The 19,787-nt window shown below is 33.0% G+C and overlaps 2 protein-coding genes across 9 annotated transcripts in view; one reads left to right on the top strand and one right to left on the bottom strand.

Annotated features, from left to right (window-relative positions):
• Positions 1-15,692, bottom strand: LOC148621985 (ornithine aminotransferase, mitochondrial-like). 5 transcript variants are annotated; one of them, XM_088571427.1, is made up of 9 exons: positions 15,568-15,692; positions 8,927-9,115; positions 7,428-7,652; positions 5,817-6,040; positions 5,388-5,560; positions 4,730-4,808; positions 3,723-3,836; positions 2,684-2,822; positions 1-1,600 (listed from the first exon to the last, which is right to left on the bottom strand). In XM_088571427.1, exons 2-9 carry the CDS (start codon positions 9,102-9,104, stop codon positions 1,437-1,439), a joined length of 1,296 nt encoding a protein of 431 aa, XP_088427553.1. In that variant the 5' UTR covers positions 9,105-9,115; positions 15,568-15,692; the 3' UTR covers positions 1-1,436. The 5 variants fall into 5 exon arrangements, with proteins under 5 accessions (XP_088427553.1, XP_088427556.1, XP_088427555.1 ...); XM_088571430.1 differs by having other exon boundaries at positions 15,169-15,617; XM_088571429.1 differs by lacking the exon at positions 15,568-15,692 and adding an exon at positions 14,908-15,056.
• The window catches only part of LOC148621986 (xylulose kinase-like), a 27,142-nt gene continuing 22,530 nt past the window's right edge, over positions 15,176-19,787 (top strand). The window contains exons 1-4 of one of the 4 annotated variants that reach the window (XM_088571422.1): positions 15,195-15,288; positions 15,867-15,993; positions 16,310-17,381; positions 19,283-19,365. In XM_088571422.1, the coding sequence (XP_088427548.1) occupies positions 17,373-17,381; positions 19,283-19,365 (92 nt within the window). In that variant the 5' untranslated portion in view covers positions 15,195-15,288; positions 15,867-15,993; positions 16,310-17,372. Of the gene's footprint in view, positions 15,289-15,866; positions 15,994-16,309; positions 17,382-18,899; positions 18,980-19,282; positions 19,389-19,787 lie in introns of those variants that run through there. The other 3 variants (XM_088571421.1, XM_088571423.1, XM_088571424.1) reach the window with 3 other exon arrangements.

The raw sequence follows: 19,787 nt of genomic DNA on the forward strand, positions 1-19,787 counted from the left end.
TGTCATTGCAAAACGATCAGTTTATTTGGGAATTCAAAGAGAACGCTATATAATAAGACTACATGAAATACCAGCCAAAAAGTTCCCGCCATTAATCCAGCAGATAAATACATCTTTTAGGTAAACAGTGAAGCCAAACCCTGGATAGACAAGATTCACTGCAGTTCACTGGACAATAGTCCATCACCATAATGAGATCAATTAATACTCAAAGATATCACAACATACTGTTCTACATTTATTACCTGAACACAAAAATGTAAAGGAAAACTGAAAACTCAATGAGTAATGCTAGTACATGCTATATTATGCTTCAAGGTGAAATAGATCAAAAGAAAAGTGACACAAAATATTTATTCATTTTCCTTAAAAACAATACACAATGTTATTAAGGTTTATGATAAATAATAATTCCTTTATTCAAAGAGATTCTGATAAAAAAATACTTCCAATAACACATTCAAAACTCAACAAAGAGGATTATATGAAACTCGTTCAAAGATAAAGAAAAATATACTAAAAACAATACAATAAGTTTTCATGGGAAAAAAATTACCCCAATAATGTAACCGTATAAAGTTTGCCTAATCACAGAAATTTTTGAGTTAAAGTTTATAAAAAAACATCATGTGAAATATAAAATATTTTAGATAAATGCAAACCTACCAAGAAAATGCAAAACATTATGACTAGGTAGAATAAATTTAGATGCATTTGGCATACATGAATAATTGCCCTAATTCTAAACACCGGTATAGTACAATCATGGATGTTGTACTTCCCTGGTACAACTTGACATGAAATACTTAATATATTCATCTTCAAATTACAAAATAAAATAGTAAGGAGGAAAAGACCACAGAAGATAAAATTCAAGCATAGCTCATAAGGAAAAGTTCAAGTACAGCTTATAAGGAAAAGTTCAAGCACAGCTCATAAGGAAAAGTTCAATAACAGCTCGTAAAGAAAAGTAACTGTATATCATTTATTTGTTTACTTACTGAATCTAAGGATGTTGAAAGACGTAGAAAAAATTACTTTTGAAGAATATTTTGATTAATTTTTTCAATATGACACATGATTTTCATTGATCAATTTGTTATACAGTAACACTCCCATAGCATTGAAAGAATTCTTTAAAAAAACAAAGTTGCATGAAGATGTAGAAGCATTCAAGGAAATTTTATAAATTAATTTAACTGTTCTACAAATATGGTTTCTAAATTACCTTATCTTAATTTTGCTTGGAACTTTTCCAATTAAGCAGAATTTATGCCCTTTAAAACATGTCTTCAAATCTTCTAACTTTCCAATCAGTAAGACATGAACTAACATACTCTGCATGTGAACATATATTTAGTGAATAATCAACATGTAATTTCAGTAGCAATATGTTCTCATTACTCCACAAACTGAAACATGATGGAACAGTCCATTTATTGAAAGCTCATAATGGTTGATTTAATGATATCAATAGATTCCATCATCTGTTCCTCAGACATGACAAGAGGTGGAGCAAACCTAATGATGTCTCCGTGGGTAGGTTTAGCCAGGAGTCCGTTGTCTCTCAGTCTCAGACATACTTCCCAGGCATCCCAATCTGAAATAACAGAAACAGTACCAAGTCGAGTATAGATGCCAAATAATGAAGAATGACTTAATCTGAAACAGTAAAAGATACCTGGATACCTGAATACCTGAAATCTTCATACTAATGTCCATGTTGGTCATTAAAGTGTCATTGTGTTGTTATTTGACTTGGTACAATGTAGTTTATTTTGAAGGAGCGTCATCGTTCTTTTACCATTGATTTATTACTTTTGTTGCTGGGGCCTTTCAGAGCTTACTTGAAGGTGTGTTTATACTTATTGAAGACCTTTTGGTGATCTCTGTAAGCATTTACTATTTTTATAAAGGTTATACGATGGTTAATTTGGTGTGTTTCACAATACTTGCGAAAGTACCTTAATTTGCAGATACCAATTTTCGTGATAAGGGAAGATACACAAGTTCCTGGAATCTTGAATTCATGGTTTTGAGGTTTTCAGTAAACACATCCATGAGAATCTGAGAATCTCCTTTTAGTTGGGAACCAAATTTTGTGGTCTGGTTCAACCCTGAAAACCATGAAAATTGGCACCTCACGAACAATAGTACTTTCACAGTATCTGTTCCTTTTTCAGCTATGTTAAGTCAATGACATTTTGCTTCCTCTCAAATTTATTTATAATCACTAGTTTACTGTAAACAACTTATTTTCATAGATAATTATTTTTGAATTTCAGAGATATCAATTTGACTTTGTTTGCTACTACCGGTATTTGTTTTTGCATCTAACACTCAGTATTACACAATGAAGGAACTTATTCGCTGTGATTTATTTTCATTATTTTTTTCTTGTTCATAAAATAAGCAAAAATAAATTGCAGGCAAAATTAAGTTGGTTTACAATAGAAGCGCTGTATCACACTTGAGTGCTTTTTCAGCTGGCAGACAATTTTTGTAAATGTAATCCGACAATGATTTCATGCAATACAATTCCATCAGACTCAGCAATAAAGCATTAAATATCATGTAAATAATTGCATACTTTTGTTTTTTCTGTGTGCATTTTGGCAGAGTAAGTGGAGCAAACTAACATTACAATTAAATAAGATACAATAAGTAACTTCTTGAAACATACTTTCATTAATGACTATAGCATTAAGTAATCCTTTTCCTCTGACTACTTTGACAACATCTTGTGGCAGTGTGCTCAGCTCTTTACGTAATATCTGCCCTAAATTTTCAGCGTTTTCTGCTAGTTTTTCTTCTTGTAAGACCTGCAAGATAATCAACCCATTTTTTAAAGAGTAATCAAGGGAACCAAGTTTTGAGCCAAAATCAAAACAATATATTCCAAGGATAAATACTAGACAGAGAAAATAGACACACAACAAAGAACATAACCAAAATAACACATACAAAGAAACAAAAGTAAATGAGCTACCTGGACTCCATGGGCAGCATGGATGAGATGCACCGGTAGGATGACAGTCCTCCGCTTTTCTAGATTTATTGCTGTTGAATATCCAAGCACCAAGCCTATGGCTAAATCTGGGCAATGAACATGATATGAATGATAAAATGAACACAAGATGATAAAGTGAAAAATACGATGGGACACAAGGACAAAAGGGTCAACAAATTTTGATTGCCAGTGGAAATAGGAAGAGGTGGGTAGGGTTGGGCAATTTAGCCTCCTGTGAAGAAGACGAGGCTCCTACTCCTCTTGATTACCACAGATGGGTTCTTTAAAGTGGCATTTTTCCTAACACAGTGCACCACTACGGTTTGAGGTCAGGTTTTCTGTATTATGGCCTGACTACCCCAGCAGGTAGGATGCCAGGTGTAGCCAATTCAACCACCACCTGAGACACACAAACCAGTTTCTCTGTGGGCAGAACACCCTGAATTTTTTATATATCTACTTTATTCAGATGGTTTTTTTTTCAGGTTTAAGCTTCTGGTACTTCACAAAAATCTTAAACTATTACAAGAAGGAACCCAATCAAACTGAAATCTGTGTCATTTCCCCTTCACTAAAAATAAATAATCAATATTGGTCACCAAATTAAGTAGAAACTGAAACACCTAAAAAGTGCTTTTAAATAAAGTCCTAACAAATTTAGATAGATATATATCCATTCATTTTTATTAGATTTAATGATCAAATTATATACCTCCAAAGATGCTATGGCTACTTTGCAGCCCAGTGGATTTCCACCATAAGTAGAACCATGCTCTCCTGGTTTGATGGTTAACATCACTTCATCATCTGCTAATACTGCTGATACCTTTCAGAATAAACAAATGGCAATATTTATACATTCTGAGAAGTTTGTATAATATTGATTTGTTGTGACATGCATCCTTAATTTGATCCTCTATCCTACATAACAACACCTAAATGAACTGTCCCGTACTACCGTACATTGCGTACTAAGTTACAGCCCTAGATTAAATCCTAAGAGGAGGAATGACCCGGCCAGCGAAAGCTATATTTTTATATAGCCTAGCTGGCCGAGTGGTTTAGGACGCTGGACTTTGTGCAGGCAGTGTTGCCATAGATGTCACAGCGGTACGAGTTCGAGTCCCACGGAGGGAATGGCCAAAAATTTGCATTGCAAATTTGACAGTTCTAACATCGTTGGGAATTTTTCAGACCTATATATCAATGCCCTACCATAAAAAATCTGAATCCCAAGGCATTTGAATAATAATCAAATTTCTGAAGTACTGTGTTCTCCTCAAATGGATCAGAACAACAGATATATCTTCAACCTATTGAGAAACACTCACAAATCACTGACCATAGACAGTTCATAGATAAGTACCCTCAGACAATGCTTTCCCAAAAACTGAAAAATGACTATTATTACCTGCAGGATAAAGTCTTACATATTGCTATCCCAAGAATGACCATAGATACTTACTGGAAAAGACCCCAGATAATACTTTCCCAAGAATGACCATAGATACTTACTGGAAAAGACCCCAGATAATACTTTCCCAATGATGACCATAGATACTCACTGATAAAGACCCCCAGATAATACTTTCCCAAGAATGACCATAGATCCTTACTGGATAAAGACTCCCAGATAATACTTTCCCAAGAATGATCATAGATACTCACTGATAAAGACCCCCAGATAATACTTTCCCAAGAATGACCATAGATACTTACTGGATAAAGACCTCCAGATAATGCTTTCCCAAGAATTACCATATCTGGTCTGACACCTTCATGTTCTACACATAACATCCTGTTAGAGAAATCAAAATAGTTATATTATGTATAAGATATGTTAACACATGTATTTACCTTTGGAGATTTAAAAGAAGGAGATCTCCTGGAGACAGGCAAGGCAGCAGGAGACCATGGAATTTGTGATGAAATATCTGGTGGCTCAGGCCAAAAGTGGAAGAGTTAACACAAATGTATGTACAAAGTAACCTGTATATTAAATTTTGTGCTGTTTTCCTTTCTTTAAGTGTGTAGAAATAAGTTCTGCTTCTATTACATATAAGATATCACTTAGTACCGGTAGATGAAGTATAAAATAAAAATTGTACTACCGGTAAAGACAATATGTAACAAACCAATCCTGACACTTTAGCAAGAAGACTATGTATCCCAACCAAACAGTTCTCATGAATTTTTAAGGTAATCTTAAAGGAGATATAGGTAATTTAGCTAGTTACTAGGACATGTGGTTTTGAACCCAAAATGTGTAAAGGACAACTCTTTAGACATAAATATACAAGTATTATTCATAAAATAATGAAAAGTTCTGATGAGCTTTATGTCACTAATAAGTTCCTTCTGGGAAGAAAGCACCTACTTTCCAGTCCTACACAGTCCAGTCTGAACTTCATCAGCAATCCAAAGTACATTGTATTTATCACAAAGTTCTCTAACTCCCTTTAGATATCCTGGAGAGGGTACTACAACACCAGCTTCACCTTGAATTGGCTCAACCATATAGGCGCAAACATTAGGATCCTGGAATTCTCTCTAGAAATTTAAAAGGCTGAGCTTAACTTTTTAAAAGACATCCTATGGTTGAAGAAGGGGTCTTTAAAAATAACTTTTTTTCCAAAATTACTGTAATATGTACTGGAGCTCAAGACAAAAGAGTGAATCACTTAATTCACACAGTTCATATAGACAGAAGAAATCCACTTTTTTCAGAAATAAATCTGGCAAAAAATATTTGTTCATATTTGAAATCTAATGACTGAATAAAAATTAGTACCTAACTTGTTCTTACCTCAAGTGCTCCTAAATCATCATAAGGTACCAAAGACAACCCTGGCATGTATGGCCCATATCCAGCATAACTAGATGGATCAGTTGATGATGAGATGGCAGCTAATGTTCGACCCCAGAAATTTCCAGCAGCAAATACAGTCTTGGCCTGGTTACTTGGAACCTTTTTAACTTGATAAGCCCACTTTCTTGCCAGTTTACAAGCAGTTTCTCCTCCTTCAACACCTTTTAAAAAAACACCTCTACATAGATAGCTAACAGCAAAAGAGAGAGTACCCCTGTTTAAAGATAACTTACATTATGTTCAATATTCTAACATATATTTTCCCTTTCAGTCATCTTCCTTCTGGAACTTCAACATACGATGCCTCAACTTCCTGTTAAATTCATCAAAATCAAAGGAGTGGGTAAGGAGAGGATATGCAGACATAGAAATAGACAAATGGACAGACTGACACCATGATTCATACAAACCTCCTGAACTTAGATTGTTAGGGGGTACAGTACTAATTTTTAAACAATGCTAATAATCAAGAAAATGTAGGTAACTAATGTTAACATTAGTTAAAAAAGACAGGAACTGTATATCATACTTGAATTTAATGTATACATTTAATTTTTCTCTATGATATTGTATATTTGTCAAACATCTATAAATTTTTTTTCCAAATTTTCAATGTAAGTTTTACGTATTTCAAGTAAAAATGTTTAATGTTTAAGAGTAATAATTAATAATCAAAGACTTAAGTCTTCAAAGTCGCTAATTGTCAAATATTCACTGTCACTGATTTTAGCTTACTTTTAACATCTGAAATAGTATGAATGTGATATGCTCTAAAATCAGATGACTTCCACAAAAATCTTGGTTCCCTGGATATGATTGCATACTCCTTCATAACGGTGATGAACCGAATGCATACCAGAATAAGATTAAACAACTGGCAATGGCTATATAGATCAATTAAGTGTTTGAGTCAGAAACTGTGTAATATTACATAAATTCAATCCTTACCAATCATTTTTTTCCTTTAATGTAAACTTCCCGTTCTAATACAAGAAAAAACAAACATGCATAGACGTGTATTATATGTTCAAAAGAGGTACGTTGTATTGATCTTTGGGTCGCTTATGATATTGACCAGGGAACCAGTTTAGGAACCAGATTGAGCAACTGGCAAAGAATATTCATAAATGTCGGGGTGTGCTAATGTATATGACCTATATAGTCTTGTAATGAGCCCCAGTGCCTGAATTGGGAACTGGGTAATGTTCAAAGCTAACTGATCATTTCATGTAAACTTCCCATTCTTGTACAAGCGAGAAACACATGTAGAACACACATGCATGATACTTAAGAGGTACATTTTTATCTCATATGAAGTTAGAATTATGACACCAAGGCGGTAAACACAGCAAGGATCTGCAGCATTAAGTGGTGTATAACTACATAATTATGCAAATCATATGCAAATATTAAGTACTGAAATTACAAGTGCAAGAAATTGTTAACAATATTAGCGACTTAACAACAAGTAAATTACAATTTTCCTGAAGATATTTTATTCAACATTCAAGAAAGGTTTAAAATACTAACAAAAATTAGTTTAAGTACCTGTGTTCATTGGTAGGACTTTGTCATACTTAAACAATCTTGTAATATACTCCTCAAACTCTCCCAAAACACTATTGTAGAAAGCCCTAGATGTCAATGTCAGTTTGGAAGCCTGGTCAGACAAAGCCTTGACTATCTTTGGATGACAATGACCTTGGTTACATGCACTGTAGGCACTGAGGTAGTCAAAGTATCGGTTTCCTTCAACATCCCATACAAAACATCCTTAAATAAAAAGTTGTTGATTACTTCTATTGTTGTTATAACAAATTAATCAAGTATATATATATACAAAAAGGAGAATAAACAAGATAGCTAGGTGATGCCAACCCATTCCCACATTTGGCAGATTAGGTTAGTGAAATAAAACTAGAGAAGATCTTTGTTTTCAAATTAGAAACAGTAAAAAACTCAAATTCAGCAGTATTGGATCAATGATACTTGGTTTAGATTTAGATATTATAGTGTTCGTTTCTGAAGAGTTGAGTCCTCAACATCTTGACCCACAACTCCTATACAAAACTAAATGGCCTGTTAGTATGCACATCTTTACTTCATAAACATATCAAGAGAATCCAACAAACCGTTTCTGGGGAATTGTGTGCACAAGGCCTTGTATTATTGGAACATGCTAAAAATAGTACAAGTCACATCTGCCAAATCAAAATGGCAGTGTAGTGTGCACAGCTACATTTCATTCCAATACACCACCCCAAATATCAAAGATGTCAGAAGAGTTGCATCCACAAGATCTTACAGATAAAATGGATGGACACCTACTTTTTTCAGGCTGCCTGGTGCTTTGCTGAAGGGAAAACAAAATAAGCTTTATATTTTGGGTGAAACATAAACTGATGTCTATGACTTTATCAAATACTTAATAATTATTTTAAAATGAGGCAAAAATATCAAAAATATAGTTTTTGTCTATGCCATGATCTTTAAAGAAGTTATATTGAAGAACATATAATTTTTTGTTATGTGACATTAAGTCATACCCAGGGGCTCTGGAAAGCCTAATTCAGTCACTCGAAAAAAAAAAAAGCCTTTTTTAATCTTTCAACAGCAGTAACTCACATAAGGAATTTTCATACAACTTGTACTCTGGGAGACTTTCGTAAGTCATGCTGTAGGATCATTTCATCAATTGAAAGTTTACTTTTTAAAAATCTATTACAGTTTTCAAGTTATAAGCTTAACACCACAAAATTGTCATTTTTTGTATTTTTTTTACGTCCAATAACTCTTAAAAAGAGTTGTAACAAGACCTGGACCCTTGGGGACTTTTGTAGGCCTTGTCATAAGGATCATTTCAACAATTGAAAGTTGTAAGCTAAAAGCAAAAATCAACATTTTTTACCTTACAAGGCAGCAACTCTAATAGTCATCATCCAACTTTGACCTTTGAGGATTAAAAAGTAACAAGTAACAGCAAAATTCTTGTGCAAAAAGAAAATCCTTATTATTTCTCCCTTTGTGGTTTTAGATGTTCAATATACCTTCAGCCTTTTCTAAAGCAACTGGTAATGGGTGGTAATTATGCGCTCCATATTTATCTTCCCTGGCAAACACATCTTTGGATTTCTGGGTTTGGGAGGCTATAGACCGTAAACTGCAGTTGAACACCTGTTTTACAGCTGATGACACAGGTTGTCTTACTACTAATTTACTGAACATCTTGTATTAACCTGGAAAAAATTGAAAATCAAGTAAGTTTTAATGTAATACCATGAATGATACAGATCTTTTTCTTTATTCTATTAAATGAAGAACATATTTTTATATTAAAAGACCACAGACTACACACTAGATTTCTAAATTTGTATGGTATTGGTCATCACTATTAAATTTTATAAGACAGACTGTCTAATATTTAAGAAGAGTTGAATGTAACATAAAATTAAAACAAACAACAAAAAAATGACAAAAGATCATTTATATTGGTATTGAATATCCCCATAAAATTTCTGCTTTTCATGACATGAAAACTTTAAGGATACTTCTGTCATTAATACTTTTCATTTAAATTCCTACCTTTTCTTGTACAATGAAAACATACACCCTAAGCATACATTAGGCTAGGAGTGTTTATGAATTAAACCCCCAATTCAGAATAAAAGGTTAAAGGAGCAAATTAATACACCATCACGAAGTATTTTTCGGTCAATGCTCAGGTGTTTCAAGGTTTAAACACAAAACAAAAACAAATTAAAACATTATTATCAGTGTTAAATACTTGTATTTTTAATACTTTTATACATGTATAGGCAATGTTAAAACCAAAATAATGGTTTAAAGTTAGTCCACAAATCAGCTATTTATAATTATCTACTAAAATAAAAAAAAGAACAAATATGGGGGCAATATCCTTGTGAAAAAATCTAAAATGATAACAAATCTAGAGGACGTGGTTGGAAATTTGACATAGGATACAATTAACAATTAATGACAAGTTCTGTTTGGTCTAAAGAAGTTTTACAAACCCAATTATTAAAAGTCAATACAAAAGAATAATATCACAAAAGAAAACTAGAGGCTTTAAAGAACATGAATTACCTGGCTTGATAAGCCACATTGTATTTTTTGTAAAAGCCACCATTTTTTTCTTGGGATTAAAATTCCTGATGCTCAAACCTAAAGAACAGTAATATAACTTTCATAGAATTTAGTCCAGTAGTTTTTGAGAAGATAATTTTAGAAAGTAATAACATAGTTAAAGGGCAATAACTCCAACATGGCTTAACTGATTCTCATGAAAATTTAACCACACATAAATCTTATCATGCTGAACACTACCTTTTATCTATGTCAGAATTAGGCTAAACCTAACAGTTTAGGAAATATATGAAAAAAAACAGTTGACTGACCCCTATATTCTACCTTTAGAAATAGCGACCATTTTTTTTTCACAGATAAAAAAATCCCAACAACCATTTTGTGCAGGACAACCAAGGATCAAATGAACCATCTTTTATTGAATTCTTTCCAGTCATTTCTGATCAGTCAGTTCCTGGTTCAGGATTGTGAAAATAGCATTTGAATACCCATTCTGGACCCTTATTCATTTGAAGAATATTTATGCAAAAATTAAAGAAATCAACTGTATAGAAGTACATTCAAAAACTCTTTGACACTAAGCTATATAAATATCTCCTGATAAAACTTTATCCAGTATTGTATTGGATGGATACTATGTATTTTGTACCATAAACAGATTTTTTTGCATTGATGAAATATACATAATTAATAGTAAAAGCTAATAAATATCTATACCTGATTAATATTGGAAATATCTCTTGAGATCATGGGAAGAAAATTGCATCATTCAAACCTAGTATTTTGTCTATATAAATATATAAGAATTAGTGTCACAGCTGTGTAAAATGCTGGGATAGCTTAACAAATCAGGTCAACCATACTTTACAAGGTCAACAGTAGAAAATAATAATACAGTGAAACCTGTCTTAACTAAACCCCTTCAGGGCTGTAGACTTTGTATGGTTTAGACAGGTATTCATTTTACCCAGGTTCAAAATACACTTTAATAATCTGATATGAAAGGACTTTAAAAGAGTAATCAAGGGAACCAAGGTTACAGCGGTAATCAAAAGAATGTAATCCAGGGACAAAGACCAGACATGGAAAACAGACATACACAACAAAGAACATAACATAACTAAAATCATACATACAAAGTAACAAAAGCAAATGAGCAACTTGGATTCAACTAAAAACTTGGAACATGGACCAGGTGCACTGGTAGGGAAAGTGTCCTCTGCTTTTCTATAAAATATTAGTTTTATTTTACAACCACAAAAAATGTTTTTGTTACGTAATGGTATCACTCAGTTGTTGTTGTCCTCATTTGCATCCTTTTTTATTTATTGATCCTTTATATTTTAGTTGAAAACTTATCCAATTTATTTGAAATTTTAACACATTACTCCTAGGAACATATAGTTTTTGGAGGTTTTTACCATACCCCTTTTGTAAATAAGGGGCTACAAGCAGTGTACATGTATGTGAAATTGGTTTAGAGATTACCAGATCGAATCTCATATTTTGAACTTATCTTCTTTAGGTTACATACCACTAATTCAACCAATGAGCTTTCAGAAAATATGCAAAAATAGTCCTACACAATTTTTAGTGCAGTTGTGTTATGTTGCTGTGGAAAAGTGCACATCAAATCTGCACAAGTGAGCTTGTGTTAGGCAGGGAATTATATTTCCTTTATTTCTACATAAAATGGTCACTGTAACTTACTAAATTAAATATTTTTTTAGTTCTGCATGAAGACCCCTTTATGGGAAATGTAGGGGAATTCCCATTCTATTTTTAGCTCTTTGTCTTCTAGGAGCCAGTGTCACACTGAAAGGTAGTAAACCCCAAATAATATTTTCAGGGCTATTAGTGTACACATGCAGCTTTTAGGTGATGTACAGTCTTTTTCAGGTTAAACTTAAGGTTGAAGCTCCATAACTCATTGAACTTAGTGAAATTAGCATTGAAGCCTTTTTCATTTTTGGCCTGAATATGAAAATTTTATTGGACTACTTGTGAAAATCCCTGCATTTGTTTTTCATCAGATGACAGTTTTCAAATTATAAGGGGTCAAAGATGCCACTGACCTAAAAATAACTTTTTTACTTTTGACCCAATTATGAAATTTTATTTATTGGAATCCTAATGTAAACCCCTGCCTGCTTTTCATTCAATCAGATTTCAGATATCTCTTACCGTTTTTAAGAAATTAGGGGTCAAAGCTGCCACACCCCAAAAAATCAACTTTTTTTAATTTTTGATCTGATCTAGAAACCTTTTAATTAATTTAAAAATTAATTTTCAAATTTGTACTATATTGTGTCCAAACTAGTTATTGTGTCCATTATGAATTTTAAATCCCTATGCTTAAGTGTGTCAAAAACTAATGTTGTTTCCACACTTGTCCCAACTGTTCAGGGTTTGACCACTGTAGTCATATCATGCTGCACAGAGAGTGCCAAGAAAACTGATTTTTTGTTGTTTCAAGAACTGACACTATTTTTCACCTGAGAAATTTTCAAAAAGGACAGTCACTTGCATATCATGGACACTGTAGTGTTGGCTAAAAAATGTTCACCAACTGGACAATCCTGTCCAATTTGACACCTTGTTCGTGCTCAACAAAATATTCAACTAATCTCCTGTAAGTTTTGCCCACAAAATCCATTCGGTCGTGTTTGTTTTTTACGTCACCTTGTTTAGGTCACTAATTCATTCTTGCACTTGTTAAATTAATTTTGGATGAGTGCAAATGTGAGATTCTTGTCCATAATATTCAGGATAATGTACACAGGACAACCACTTTCTATGTTAAAATCCATTAAACAAAACCCACTAACATTTCAAAGAAAATATAATTCACATTACCATTTAATGAATACCACAGTTTTTTTGCATGATTTCCTTCTTTGATGAAATGTGGAGTGTACTTATGATCTAAACATGTACTTCACAACTACAGAGTTCAAAATTTATGGGAATTACATTTTGATTGATACTGTGAAAGCAATTTTATTCGTGGATATCAATTTTCATGGATTACAGACAAATCATTAGTTCATGGATTCTTGAATGCATGGTTTGACATTTCCCATATTACAAATAAATGGAAATATGTATTTTGTCAGGAATTTAATTTCGTGGTTTTTAGTATGGCAGAGCTGAAAGCTTTGAAACAGCCAATATACTGTCTGTGCAGGTGATTGATGCAAAAGACCACCACCAGAAGATTGTTCCCAGTAAATTGAAGTTCTCATGGACATCTATCCATACAACAGATGAAAAAAAAAGTTAGAAAAAATAAGTAAATCATTATTCCTGTCTCATATCTTTTAACCTCCCTCTTTTTGGGTAATACTCTGTCTGTGAGAAAGTCTACCATGATGGGAGACACAAATCTCCCTATTGCACAAATTTCTCCCCCCCCCCAAAAAAAAAAAAAAAAAAATCTCCCTCTTAGCAGAAATATTGCACAACTTATGTTTGAAATGATTTATCAAATTGATATGAATACAATGTTTATGTAACATAATAATCACTGAGAAACAATCAACAAATAAGTAATACTTTACTTGTACGAATTACTACAATTTTAATTAGAAAATCTTAGTAGATTAATGAAATTATCATATATTTTATATCTTTGTCTTATCTTTAGTCTTGGATTTCTAGCAAAATCATCCTATTTTTCGTGAAAAAGGTTGTCATGCTAAATCTCCCTCTTAGAAATGCTGAAAAGAGGGAGATCTTCAGTGGGTATCAGTATGGCTCACAAAAAAACAATGTGTCTGTGTGGATGGAGAAAATAGCAGGAACAATCAAGTAAGATCAGGAGTTTCACAAGGAACAGTGCTGGGACCTCTAAGTTTCCTAATCTATATCAATGATATGGGAAGTGCAATATATAAAAACACAACATTAAGGCTATTTACTGATGACTGACTCCTCTATTGATCCATCAAAACCATCTAAGACAGAAAACGAATACAGGAAGACCTAACAACACTTTTGTCTAACCAAGTGGGCAGACAGTTGGCAAATGACATTCCATCCAGCAAAATGCAATATACTGCTAGTCACAAGAAAGAAAACACCAATAATAGAAAATTATGAAATGATGGGTCATACACTCACAACAGTACCTCAGTACCCATATCTGGGAGTAGAACTATCAGAAGATGTAAGCTGGGTGCCTCATATCAACAAGGCAGTGTCAAGACCAAACAAGACCCTTGGATTCCTGAGAAGAAACATTGACATTTGCCCACAGGACATTAAGGAAAATATATACCTGACATTCATACACCCACACCTAAAATACTCCTCAGCAGTGTGGGACCCATACAGAAAACAACACATAAACACAATTTGGCCACATTAAGTTAATTGTAGATTCTCATCCCGACCCGTCCCTACTCAAAAAGGCCTGCCCCAACTTTTTAAAATTTTAATTTTTTTTTATGGTAGTTCAATTTTATGGGTTTCTTTTATGTACGTATCGGTCATGACTCTACTTTTACACAATACTATAGATTTCCGGTAAAAAAACGAGTAACTTCTGTATGTTTATAGCATGTCTTGATATTTTTCGGCAGATTGCAGGATGGTTTTCATTGTTAGTCCCATTTTAAGGGGAATTTAAGAAATAAAGCCTTGGTATGGCACAAACCAAAAGTACACATTTTCAGGATTTCTTCAACGAATTCGTCAGCAGGAACGAGATTTTACACATCTTAGAAAAAAATAATAAACATAAAATCGTCCGACTCGACCCATTTTTTTAGTTGCTGGTGGATGAGAACCTAAAAATTAATTTGATGTGGCCTTAAATTGGTCCAAAGAAAAGCTGTCAGATTTATAAGATCAACATACAGTCGAGAACCAGGGACAGTAACTAACATCTTAACCAACCAAGACGTAAAACCAGCAGACTTACTCTCTTCTACGAAGTAGCCATTAATATTCCATTCTACGTCAGACGACCATCCATATCTACAAGGCAATACCATTCTAAAAAAATTCTCCAAAATCAGTACTTCCACAGATGCATACATCATGCACCATTACTGCAATACTGGTTGGAACAGGTTTACTCCAGAAGCTAACCTGGCCACCTTGCCAAAGAGATTCAAGGAAGCCAAACTAAGACTGCAGCAGTAAACAGTGAACCATCTGTTTTTAATAAATTTCTACTTACACTTGTATATGCCTTGCATCCGGGTTAATGTTATGAAGTATCTACCTCTGCAGATCAACAGTACTATAGATGAACATGTAGATGTAGATATCACTCTTTAAGGAATCTAACTGTTAACAGGTATGCTATCTATTCATCTTATTTATTTTACGAAAAACTGGTAATTATGCAAAGAGTTAGTATGTCTAAAAGTCTGCACAGTCGCCAAATAACAATTACACACTATCTGACTATAATGACTGCAAATGCATTAATTAATGTATTGTCCACTATTGACATTAGTGAATGAACAAAACCTTTCTCAAAGAAACACTCTCATAAGCAGCATCCAATATAATAAAATTTAAACCAGAAACCTAAAATTTAAAGTTTGCATTGTGTCAACAGCTTTAAGCTTACCAAGTCTAGTCGTATCGAGTTCAGGTGATGCAAGCACTACTTTCACTTTTGAAGCGTTGCGTTTCGTTTAAGATCGGTTTTGTAAACGGAGATTACCGAAAGTCAATCGGAAATGTCGAAAAAAGGTAGACTACTGAAGTGATCATTTTTTAGAGCAAAATTTAAAATTTAAAAAGTAATAACATGGGAGATATTTATAACGAATTAAAAACCAATAAGTAGACATTGTTCTTTGATTTGTCGTCGCTACAACTAGTTTACTTTGCTCTTGATAGTCTTGATACATTTGTTTCATTCAGCTCGTGAATCATATCACGTTCAACACTTTAACAAGCCTCAATGGTCGGGAGAAGAAAGCGAAACATTTTGAGTGGTAATATGAGCGAGAGTTCCGTGTACTTATCATTCGACTTTAGTACACAGCAGGTATATATATGATATTTTTTCTTATTTTTTGAGCATGTCAATCTATTCAGGATAACAATGACATCACACTTTTCTGAAATTTTGTCATGGATATGCTGTTGACCCACCCTTAGTGGCCTTACATGTAATATGATGTATGTGTCTTGGGAGGCTAATCTTTGTTTTTGCGTGGTCGCATCCTATGTGGGCTTGAAATTCAGATTATATAAAATGCCACTATGACATCATGATTATCTGGACTACCCTCTTTACTAGTGTACATCAGAGTTTTACCATTTTCATGACAAGTATAATGGTTGTTTTTTTTTATTGGCAGTGGCTCCCCGTCCATGGATGTGTGGAATGGGGAACTTCTTCAGACTAATAGTCCAAACATCCAGTCTACGTCAAAAACATTGGGAATAGTGATGAAAATGCCTGATTTGTTATGGAAATGTTGTCAAACTATTCCTAAAATGTATGACTATTAATGTCATTGCGAATTGTGTTTACATTTGATATACTGAACAGTTTTCAGTTCATGTTATATACTTGTTTGACTGCATATTTGACAGTGGGAGCAAGCCCATGTGTATGAAAATGGACAGGTTTTACGTTGGTCAGACACAGAGCAAGTCACAGAAGTTATAATGACTTGTGCCAAAGTCGATGCAATATCTTTTAATACAAGATGTTTATGAAAAAATTAATTAAATCTTGGCCAAAAGTATAAATATTGCATGTTTTAAAAATCGCATGTAATGTTTATATTATTTTAGTTTCTACAAAGAAAGAACCAGTGTGAATGGATATATTTCCAATTTGCTGCCTAGAATGGCAGCATTATGATTTAAAATGTACCAGACTGGATCATTTTTCTCAATGTGCAAACTTTGTTTAAAATAGTCTTTCAAGAGGCTCCCCATCCATGAATGGGTGGACAAGCAGCCACTAGTAATGTACTAGCCAGTAAGATGGTGGAGTTGCCTCACCCCATTAGACTTCTTATATGTATTATATACCTGATGTGGCTGTATTGTATACTATTACAGATCCTCTATTGTCTTACTCCATACCATCAGAGGTTGTCCTATTCATTTACATCATGTGCTAATGTTCGTGCTCTAGATTAACTTACGAGGAAGTATCACTTGGATAACGAAATCTATATTTTATATAGCTAAGTTGGCCGAGTGGTCTAGAGCGTTGGACCTCACACAGGCGGTGTTGCCATAGATGTCAGAGAAGAGAAGGGGTTCGAATCCCGCTGTGGGAGCACCAAATTTGCATTACAAATTTGTAACTCTATGGCATTTCATTTTATTCTCTTTTGGATTTGGACAAATGACATCTTAAAGTTGCATACCATTTTGAAGCTTGGAAAATAAGGCAGAATCATTATGCTAATGGTAGGATGAATATAGAAATTCTTCACCAAATTTACTTGTTTAAATAATAATTAAAATCCATATTTTTAACTTTTCTGCTAACTGACAGGATGGAGACAAATTATTCACTTTTGTAAACAATATTCATACACTTTCGTAGTAAATTACAAATATGATTTTAAAGTACACATTTTAAGGTTTATTTTGACTACTTTTGACCAGAATACACACAAATAATGCACTTACAATGCATAGATCTAGATTCAGTGTGCTTTTGGTACTAGATAGGGGGTGGCCATTTGATTGGAAGTGGTTAGTGAGACCATACCACTAACATAGATTATTACAGTATGTGTTATTTCTTACAGGGTCACTTTTGTAAAGTTAACTATTTAATAGTGGTCCCTTTAAAATGACCTTTACTTAATGAGAAGTACAAAAATGTTATACAGTGTAACCTTTTTTAACCCCTTTTGTTCCATTTACATGTAGATAAAAGTTTGGTTTACCATTGTGTTAAATACATTTAAATTATTTTGAAAGGACAATTTCCATGCAGCGGCAGACATTTGTTTTGTCTCTAACTGCTGCAGCATCTAGAGTGAATTTCGAATGTCAGGAGCTTGGTGAAAGGACTTTTTGTTTTTGGAAGTTTTAGACAGGTTATTCGCGATGGACTGTTTGGTTTAACATGTTTCACTGTAGTCCCAAAACCTGAAATTTAACTTCGCAAAAAACCTTTTTGAATATTCTGGTTCAATTTTATGGAATACATTATCCAATACATTATGTCAAATACAAATACAAATTGCCTTAAACATGAAATCAAGCAGGATTCAAGTGACCTGTGATCTATGTTTTACCTGTGTCTACATGCATGTATAATTACAAAATTATGTACCTGTGTCTACATACGTGTATAATTACATAATTATGTGCATATTTGTTTCAGTTAATGTTTTTATTGTATTCTTTTTAGCTTGTTTGTAAACATACAATTTTATGTTTCTATGTATTGTTTGTTAACATTCTTCTATGTACATGTATATCATTTTTGTCTCCATTTATATTGCACAAGGACCTCAGGAAAGATTAGTTCTTTTAAACAGTTTTAAACCTTTAATATAATTTGAATTGAGAAAGGATCCTCTGCTATAAGATCTATGTTCTTTGAGATAGTGAAGTCAAGATACATGTTAGGTAAAAGACCATGAGATGACCACCAAGCTTTTCTATACATTACAAGCATCAAGAGGGCACTGTTAAGCATTCAACTTTCAATTATTGTTTTAGTATATTATAACTGCAAGGGAAGTCATATTTGATACAGGATATGTTGTTCTGAATCATGACAGTACATGTCTTTGTCCTTTACATGTGAAATTAATTTGCTGTGGACAGTGTTAGAGTAAATACATGTAGTACTGATTAATAAAAACATAACAAAATAAACAAATAATAAAAATAATAAATAAACATGGTATCATTGTCTGTTTTTTAAGGTTATAAAATTACAGTCTAAAGACATTAGTTATTACATCTCCATAGTGTTTCAAAGTGGAACTACCTTCATATCATGCTTGTATGAATTTCCAGTGCTAACAGAATGCTAAAAAATGGTACCTGTCTTCTGTATTGACAAGATGAAAGTTTGATAAAATTATAGCACCTGTAAAAGTGTTTTAATGATATAAACCTTATATTTTACCTTCCAAAAATTTATGCACAACTTCAACCTTGTGATTTTTTATTCACTCATCCTATTTCCTACTTAAGACTACAGATATAACTGTGTCTATTAAGTGACACTATCGTCCAGTTTTACTTGTTAGTTTCTTATATTTTTTTGGTAAAAAAATATTAAACTTCATTTATAGTTTATGCAGAGCTGTCAAGAACTTCCTATTTTGTTTTTTTTTTAGATAAAATGTGTTGCAGTTGATGAAGATCTTAATTTTGTGTGTGAAAGGGCTGTCAGATTTGATACAGACTTACCAGAATTCAAGTATGATCTACATTTCACATAAGGTAGCACTAAACAGATGACATTGATTTGTACTGTTTCATACACAAATTTGACCTGTTCTAAACTCAAAAATAAAAGATGAAACTTGATGAAAATATTTATTGCCGGTTGTAGAGCATTTGTTCATAGATGGATGCAATACTTGTGGAAGTAAAGAGATATAAATATTCATTTTAGATATCTTGGAGATTCAGGTCTTCAACAGATTAGGTTTTCTCCTCTAATACTACTTGCTGTTTCTCAAAAATGAATGATTTTACACAAACTTTAATAATTGAAATCATGAATAACAAACAGATTAAGGAACGCTTCATATTTGTTTTTTTAACAACAATGCTTTGGATACTTACATTTCTTATTTAAAAAAAATAGTTTGGCAGTTAATTTTTGGAATGCACAGT

Source organism: Perna viridis, chromosome 3, assembly GCF_037379345.1.
Source record: "Perna viridis isolate PV_CMFRI_1.1 ecotype Kerala chromosome 3, ASM3737934v1, whole genome shotgun sequence".
Classification (NCBI taxonomy): Eukaryota; Metazoa; Mollusca; class Bivalvia; order Mytilida; family Mytilidae; genus Perna; species Perna viridis.